Source organism: Gavialis gangeticus, unplaced genomic scaffold, assembly GCF_001723915.1.
Source record: "Gavialis gangeticus isolate Ggan-Ray unplaced genomic scaffold, GavGan_comp1, whole genome shotgun sequence".
NCBI lineage: Eukaryota > Metazoa > Chordata > Crocodylia > Gavialidae > Gavialis > Gavialis gangeticus.
In genome coordinates this window covers 154,353,280-154,362,258 of record NW_017729025.1, presented here as the reverse complement: position 1 = coordinate 154,362,258, position 8,979 = coordinate 154,353,280, and the positions used below count along the sequence as shown (strand labels likewise).

General features: G+C 48.5%; 1 protein-coding gene across 4 annotated transcripts in view; it reads left to right on the top strand.

The window, feature by feature from the left end:
• RASSF7 (Ras association domain family member 7) overlaps positions 1-8,979 on the top strand; it is a 77,656-nt gene that overhangs the window by 7,769 nt on the left and 60,908 nt on the right. For all 4 annotated transcript variants that reach the window (XM_019519811.1, XM_019519809.1, XM_019519808.1 and 1 more), the window contains exon 2: positions 4,197-4,351. In XM_019519811.1, the coding sequence (XP_019375356.1) occupies positions 4,197-4,351 (155 nt within the window). The remainder of the gene's footprint in view (positions 1-4,196; positions 4,352-8,979) is intronic.

The following is an 8,979-nucleotide window of genomic DNA, read 5'->3' as shown; positions in this document are numbered from 1 at the left end:
TCCCCCCCCCCCCTTCCCCCCCCCCCCCCCAGTCTTCCTGTGAAGAAAAGTTTGTTAAAGGCAACCTGAGCTCCAGTTTGCTAGGTCTGATGCCATACCCCTTTTGTATCTTTTGAAAACCGTTAGCGTATTTTAAATTCCTGTGTGTTTATTTCCTGAGATTGCAGTAAAGTGGGAGTAGGTAATACATTTTAGAAAGAGGTCTCCCTGCTATGTTTACTTGCACAGATTGGGAGAAGAGGAGAAAACGGCTGTAGCTTTCTTGGCCTGTTTCAGACATTGTTTGGAAAATCCCCAGTGAGTTGTTGTCAACTTGTTGATGGAAGCAAAGCAAAATGCAGCTCATCCACCAAGGCACCATCCTCCCGCCAGAAATACCTGGGTATTGTTGTTGTACTAAGGTGGTTCAGGAATGGAGGGTGGATTTAAGCCAGAAATAATAGGCAGAGAAAATTCAGCAGTTGGGTTCTGGCCTGACTGCTGACTTGCAGCTTCCTTGGGCTCTGTGATGAACATGAGGGTATGGCTTTGTGAATGGTGAGCTAGGGAGCCCCAAGCCCCTTTTAAATGCCCCGCACCAGTCTCCAGGATCAGTTTGGTCAACACTTGGGATGAGGATTAACTGGAGTACAGAGGTTCTTCTTTGCTGGAGATGAGCTCAAAGTGAAACCTGCAGCCAGTCTTGGGAAAGTTCCCATCCTGCCCTGAAATCAGCAGTTCATGCCCACTTTTAACTTGGCTTGTTTCTGCTAGTCAGGTCATGGTGGAACAGTGTGTGCTTGTCTTAGAGGTTTGAAATTTATAGCTGTTCCCAGTTGGATGTAGATCTGTGGAGGTAAGTGGGGACTGTGCCTCCTACAGTGCATCTCTGCCTCCACGAGTTCCTGGCTGATGGGACAAAACTCCCTGAGGCTGAGACTGTCTGTCTGCACAGGGCCTGACACAAGAAGGCCCTGATCTCTGATTTGGGCTTGTGTCAGTAACAGAAACAATGAAAGCATGTTCCTCCTTTCCTCCTAGCCAATATACATCCTGCTCATGGAACTACTGGATACGGCCTCCAGAGCTGGAGGGGTTTGTTAGTGCCCACACCCATACCTGCACCAGAACCTGAATGCTTGCAGCTCTGCCCACACCCTTGCTGCTTCTCCCCACCCTCCCAACTCAAGTCCAATATGGGCTGGGTGGTTTCAGTGGTGGGTGGGGGCTTTGCCTGTGCCCATGCCAGGTCCAGTGCTGCTTCTCCCAGCCCCTTGCTCCCCAGCTACAGGATGTATGCACCTTGAGGCTGGTGGGGAGCTGTGCCAGGGCCAAACATCTGCACACTAGGTCTGTGCTATTGCCACTTCTGCCCCTCCTACCAGCTGCAGTGTAGGCACAGCTTCCAGCCAGAGGGGGGTTGTGCTGGGGCCAAGCAGCTTCCAGCTGTGCCCATGCTGCAGATGAGATGGGAGGCTGGGAGAAGTGGTAGCAGCATGGACAAAATTTGCAGGTAGCTGGTCCTGGCACAGCTCTCCATTGAATGGAAACAGCAGGGAGCAAGGGGGCTGGCAGAAGTAGCAGCATTAGGGCCCCCCAACTTTTGATGTGCTGCTGAGGCTGCATTGGGCTGGCCAGGTTGTTCTGGCCTATTGTCAGCCCTGTGCCCTCCCCCTCCTATCAAAGCAATCATTAATCAGGGTATGAAAAGTTCTTGACTGACTTCCTCTGTATAACAACACTTTGGCCCTTCTTGGCTCAGAAAAAGCACTGGAATCTTGGGAGAAAAAGCTGTTTTGGGGGGTCACTCCCTTAGTCCAGCTAAAGCAGAAAGTGATGGACTGGTGTATGCATGTCTTGTCTGGCTGTCTTTTTTACCCACACATATATTGGATTTGTATAGTCAACTCCTGGGGCTAAATCCAACCAATCTGTCATTCACCTGTTGCTTGAAAATCCACATCATGGTATGTTCATTAAAACCCACCTGCATCTAGTTACACCTGCCGCCTTATCGCCCTTTGGGCAATAGCTGTGAATATTTGAGATGCCGTCTTTTGTAATCTACAGGCAGTGTACATGGCATTGATGCATATGGAGGGATTTAAAGGAATTACTCAGAAATCTGAATGCATCGATCTTCTGGGCATCTTCTAAGCATTGATTTCTCTTTTCAGTGAGGTGCTATTTCTGGTGTTTGCTTTGGTAGTGAGAAGGCAGCATACCATGGCATAGCACTGCAGCCCGCCAAACAGCTTCTTTGTTAGGATTCCAGCTTGAAGGCAACAGTTCAAGGTGTCCTCACACTGGATTCCTTTCATACTTCTGGTAGGAAGCTGATTCATGTCGTACAAATGTTATTGTTTGTGCAGCTTGTGTAATCCCTGCTGGCTCATAGCTGATGTGCCGCCTACCCTACTTTACCCAGCCGGAACGAGGGGGAAGTGGCTTTATTTTTAGCCTCAGTCCTGGGAGGAACATCAAGTCAAGCCCTTTTAAATGTACTATAAGTAAATGCAACACAGCACCCGCCCTTCATTTTTGGGGCTTTAGTTGCAGTAATGTCTAGGGAGCGTGGTCATAGATGAGGACCCCTGTTGTTCTAGGTGTTATATGGATCACAGAGCAAAACGGCAGTCCCTGTGCAGAGGAGCTTTTATCTGAAGTACAGGGCCATGGTGAGGGTCAGGGGTTACTACTGAGAGATGAGGAGTACAAGGAAACACTTAAGTGAAGCCCGCCTATGACTGGCCAGTGTAGACAGGGCCAAATTGGGGTGAAACCAGAGCCAGCTGAAGCCCTTGCAGCAAGCAGCATAATCAGATTTAGGAATCTGCCTGTAAACAACCTGCTTGCTGGCACTGATGGGTTTGCCAGTGGTTCACTTCATTGGGACTGACATGGGCCCAGCCCAGAGACTATTTCACAAGCTGTCAAATATTTTCTTTTGGTGGTAGTTGTTCAAGCTATGTGATTGGTTTCCCAAATCACATGACTTTGGCTACCGCCTTCTGATTGGATGACTTTTCATAGGCTCACATACTCCCTTTATCATGGTATGTGAGCAAAGCCTCCCTTATCTTAATGTTGGTAAACAGTGACTGGGTTTTATGAGCCCCAGCCTCTCAGGTTGGGTGACTTTCAACAGATGTAGTCATTGTTGAGTATTAACCTGTTCAGTACAGATTTTGTAAGTCACTCCAACTTGTCACACTGCCTGGACACACACAGGTGCCATACACTGTTCCTTCCTGTAGCTTCTGGGTGCTTATTAAATAGGGCCCAGGAGTATAAGTACAGCCCTATAATGGCTAAAATCTGCACTGCAGATGGAGCTTTCCAGGGATTTGCGATAGGAGGCAGGGTATGACCCTATTAGCCATGGCTGCTGCTGCTGCATGGGAGCAAAGGATTACAGGGTCATTGTAGATTGTATGTTTCATCTCCATCCCCAGGTCAGGGTGGTGGGGGAACCTGTGAAACTAACTAGATTTATATCTAGTAGGATTTAAAACCTGAGCTGGAGTATTATCTGCTGCTACAGTGGCAAGGAATAGAGGGGAGCAAGAAGTCACTCACTGCTCTTTCTCTGTGAGCAGGATACTCCTCCAGCCTGGGATTATTAACCTGTGAGTGTTCAGCAAAAAGTTAAAAGCTAATGAAATCTGCCTGATGTTGGGACTGTTCCTGGGACTCATCTGATGTTCACCTGGGCTTGTGCCAAGGAAAAAGGCTGCCCAGCCCCAATCCTGGACTCAGGACAGCTCCTTTTGGGGACAGATCTCTTCCTGTTTTAATAGAAACCTGGGAGCAGGGATTGTTGCAAAGCAATGACCCAAGAAGTGACACACGGGAGTTGAGTGGCTCTAGGCTTTAGGTGTAATAAAGTCTGGAAGGCTATTGGCTGCTGGGGGCAGATTGCACAGCATGCCTGGTATTGAAAGCGCCTCTTTCGTGCTCTCTGTCTCTCGGCTGCATCAAGTTCTAGCTGGTCTTGGAACCTTTAGCCAAGGTCCCCTAAGATGAGCCCTGTTTTTTTTGTCATTGATAAATAACTCATTGTTGCTTTGGTGAATGGGCGCCCTCACAGGGATTCTGGCCTATGATCTGCTCTTTTAGATTGGTGCGGCACTTTCCAGGACCCAGGTCAGTGCTTATGGCAACAAAAGTTATACAGCACACTTGAAACTCAAACTCTCATTTCTTTATCTGCTCAGGGAAGCTGCTTTGCAATGGTCCAGAGGTCCTGATTCCTCAGCAGTGTTGGTGATGGAGCTGAAGGTCTGGGTGGATGGCATCCAGAGAGTGGTGTGTGGTGTCTCTGATCAGACCACATGCCAGGAGGTGGTCATTGCTCTGGCACGTGCAATTGGTGAGTACTGGATCTAAAACCAAGTCACCAGCTACACTGGTTTTCATTACCATCCCATCGGTTTTCATTACCACCTGGACAGCACCTGCCATTTTGAGATGGGGCTTCTCCATATTTTACCATTTTCTGTGTTGTGTTGATTATGATCACCACTAGCTCAGGAGTAGCAGTGGGGACTGAATGAAACCTTCCCGCTCATTTTGTATCTATGGTGTAATATTTTGCCAGATGTTCAACTATGACTCGTTGGATCATGCCCATAGCACCAGGATTTCCCTGAGGGTTTCTTATCCAAGTACAAACCACACTTGTGACTGTTTAGCTTCCTTTATCAAGTGAGACTGGGTGCAGTCAGGCAGGTGTGGCCATAGCCCTCATCCCATACTGAGACATACATTCATGCATTAACTTGCCCAAAGGATCCCAAAGTGAGTGGCTGAGATGTGACCAAACCCCTGCACCCCTGGCTCTGGGGTCCTTGCTTTCATCTGTAGCTGGACTGCTTCCTGGTGATGTAGTTTTAGAGCTTTGTTAGGGTATGGATTCGCAAACAACTGACTGCAGGTAAAAGGGCAGAACTCTATGGCTTGTGAGCTGCTTTGTGGTAACCGACCACACGCACACTCTGACCCTGAGGTAAGTGGAAGCAGAAGCATAGCCAGCTCCTTCTGTACCCTGAGTAAAGTTGCATCTTAGGCTACCTGCACTCTGGCAATGGTGCTACATGGGTCTAGGCTGCTGTGGCTGAAGCATGGACTCCTTGTGCACCAACTGCAGCAGCCCCATAACATGGGTTCCCTAGGGGTAGCCAGTCTGAATCCCCCCTCTAAATCGGCACTTGGAGCTAGACCTCTGCTAGTCCATCCCTAAAGGCACTGGACCCGGATATCTTAATCTTCAATGAAAGAGGGGTAAATTACTGCTGTTCAGTTTACACTTGCTTCAGGGGAAGACTAAGAGCATGAGAAATTATCATGGAACAACTGATGCAGAAGTAAAGCTCCATCCTCCCTTTTATCCCATGGTAAATTGTTTGTATGTTCACGCCCTCAGAGTTTTAATCCAGAAGGCTTGGCCCAGGCTAGTTCTTCACTGATGACAGGTTTGAAAACTTTCAACCTTTAAAAATCAAAGTAGCTCCAAGAGTCCCAACCCCACTCCCCTTCTCCCAAATCAAAACATCCTACAAATCTCTGCAGAAGAATTTTATTTTTCTTTCCAATCTGTGGTGTAATCCCTGGTTGAGGAAAGAGGAGTCCTCCTAGCATTGCAGGTCTCTTTGCCACAGGGGCTGGCACAGCTAAACTCTTGGGCTTTGATGTGTAAACAATGTGATGCAAACAGTCATCAGTAGGGATCACAAGCGTTTCTAATTGCATTGGTGCAGCTGTGGCTTCCACTGAGGAAGAGAACCGCAGGTAGCATGGGAACTGGGTGAAATGATCCCACTTCCTCAGTTTTCATAGGAGGTGTATGGAGGTCTCCCTGTCAGCAGTGGCTGCAAGCGAGGAGATGGTGAGGTTTGGTCCTTAGCTAAATCTCCCCATGAGGGAAATTGCCTTCAGTCCTAAGACAGAAGAGACCTTCTTGAGCCAGCACCTGGCCAAGTGCTGCAAGGACTGTCCTGTGGTGTGTGCACATGGCAGAGAAGGAGAACAAACAGGGTATAAGCAGTGGTCTTTCTCTTTTACTCCCAAATGCTGCACTAGATACAGATATTGCTCCTCCTGCTGGCACAGGGCCATACTGCCTTGGGAACTCCTGCTTCCCTATCCAGATACTTCAGTATGGCTCCAGAAGAGAATTCATTGCTGAAGAGGTTGGTGGGAACAAGAGTTTGGAGAGAGAATTTTGTTGGAGATGTTGGTCATTGACATCAGACAGTGACCCAGACATGCCCCCTAAAAGGTGGTCCTGATTTCTTTTGAATTGGACTCTGATTCAGCAAAGCATTTAAAGACATGACAGGTCATAAACATTTTTAGTGGGACTTTCAGAGTGGGTTTAAGTGAAGTATGTGTTTCAGTGCTTTGCTGAATCAGTCTGTTGAAGCTGAGCACATGGGGAAGAATGGAGAGTGTCCCCCAACCCTGGAAAGTCAGCCTTGGATCCTAGGCACGAGCTGGATTCTCTCCCCTGGCATAGACTCACCCATAATAAAGAGCCTGCAGGATGAAGAGGGATCTGCAACTTTACAGTCAGTTCTGGCTCCGCACAGGTGCGACTGACTGCAGTAAAGAGATCAGATTGGTGTGAGGCCGGAAAGAGGAGGAGCCCCCAGTTTTTTTCCTCTTTCCTGTGCCCACTGTACAAGGCCAACAGGAACAAGTTGGCCTTGCCCAGAGGCGTTTGGATGGGGAAGGGTTTCCGCCTCACTAATGTTAGCCAAGCTGACTCTGCATGTGCCCAGGGACCCGGTCTGTGGCGTGGAATTGGAATCTAGGCACAACCAGCAGGGTTGTACCTGGAGATGGACTTGGACACTGTGAGGAGGCCCCGAGGCACCTGGATCATGAAGCGCTGGCAAGCTTTGTAGTCCTTAATCTCTGTTTTGAAGCGAGATCCTTCTCATCAGACTAATAGGCCTTTATCATCCCTTCCCTTGTGGGATCAGAAAGTGCAGTGCTTACAGATTCTTTCTGTTTTTTCTCTCTAGTAAATTCATTTTTCCAGAAGCCCTGGGAGACTAGCAGGGCTGCTCTTTGCATTTTGTTCTTTTCCTTCAAGAGTTACAAAGTGGTCAGGTCTGGCTGTGGGGTAAACAGAGCTGGGAAGCCAGTAGGTGAGAACTCACTTCTCAGGTCCACTGGTAAAGTTTTAGGAAAGCTCTGCTCTGGATGTTGCCCCCTCTTCACCTCCCTATGGGCAGTAGCTTATGACATATGCTGAGGGAAAAGCATGCTGGGCATTGTCATCCTGGGCAGCTGCAATCTTGAAGTTAATGGAGCTGTATCCTTTTGGCACCAGCAGGGAGTCAGGGCAGCATTTGCTTCTCTCTGGAAGCCTGTGGGCGCATATGCCTGCCAAGTGGAAGGACTTTTCATTGTGAGCAAATGCCCAAGCCTGCCAGCAAGAGTCCTATCTTTAATTTGCTTGTGAAAAGGCCAAGGCTGCATCCTTGCAATAATCCAATTTGACCCTAGCCCTGCCAGCTTAGGTCTGGTCCTCATTTGAGAGCTTTGCCTCTATAGCCATGTTGGCAGCCAGCCTGCTCCCCCACCTCTGCTCTGTCACTCTGGATGCAGCCTTGTGGACAGACAAGGGTTGTGCCAGTTTTTAACATCTGTCACTTCAGGGGTTGATGAGGCAAAGCCAGCAAGTGGAATAATGCCTTCTGCTGCTGTGTGCAGCATCCCCAGTAGGAGGCTCTGCTACCATGGCTTCAGCCCTATAATGAAGGCAAGCCCTGAGGAATCAATGTGTGTGAGCACACTGGGCTTCTGTCCCAGGAAGTCAAAAAGTCAAGCGGTCCTCCTGGGCCTGCAAGCCTGTTGAGCTAGCACAGGTAAGGCACCCACCAGCTTCTGTAGCCAGGAACACATAAGGGATTGATTTGGCCAGCGTCGTGTCCATCTGCTTTTTGACACCTCAGGCTGGAAGATCCACTTACAGGACGGTCAGTTGGCGGTGGCCTCTGGCATGAGTCCAAAGCAGGGCTTGAACTTGCACCTCTGGAGCCATAGCAAGATGCCTTCAATACTACTCTGCCACTGTGCTTTTAGAAAGACACTTAATTTAAATCCCTGTTTGAATGGCAGCTCTGCAGACCCTCTTGTGGAGGCAAATATAAATGCTCTGTGCCTGGAGCAGCTCAGGGAAGTGCTCGGCTGTCTGTACCTTGGCTCTCACATACTTCAGCGCCCCCTCCGTTATGGTCACAACAGCACCGCCTTCACAAGCATCTGCTCGCCTGTTTCCCTGTGGCATTACCTAGCTTTACACCACATCCACCTGCTGATTCACTAGGACTTTCCTGTTGATGGCAGTGTCAGCTTTGGGTTCAGTCCAGGTTCTTTTATTTGAATTACAATGTTTATTCTCCCACAAAGGCTGCAGACTTTGCCAGGGGAGAATGTAGCCAATTTGGCAATGTCTGCCCAAGGTTACAGCAGCCACACTGCTCCGGGTAATGTAAAGGGGATGGGATGGTACCTGCCATCCCACAAGGCTTTGTTTAGACTGGCTGAGAGCGTCTTGGGACTGCATTTAATCTTCCTTTTATTTTCCTTCTGGGTATCATCTAATTAGCCTATTCCCTTTGATTCTTTTTCCTATCAAAAAGGTCAGACAATTCAGGTGCATTTAACTTTACCCTTTCTTTATGGCTTGTTAGGGCAGGGGCATCAGCTTTTATAGGCAGTGACCTTTTTGTCAGCTCTCTCTCTAGCTCTTTTTCCCTGAATCATGCCTGAAGTTACATGTTATACTTGGATCATACTAAGGGCCCTCCACACATTAAAGCTCATTAACTTGTGCTAAGTGCCCTTTGAGAATCTCAAAACTTGTGCCACTTCATGTGAGGGTTAACTGTGGGCCATGCTACCTAGCTCTTGTTAATGTAACTTCTGTCTGCTCCGCAGAGATAAAACAAACAGTTTGTAGTCCTCCGACATCCAAGTATGCACTGC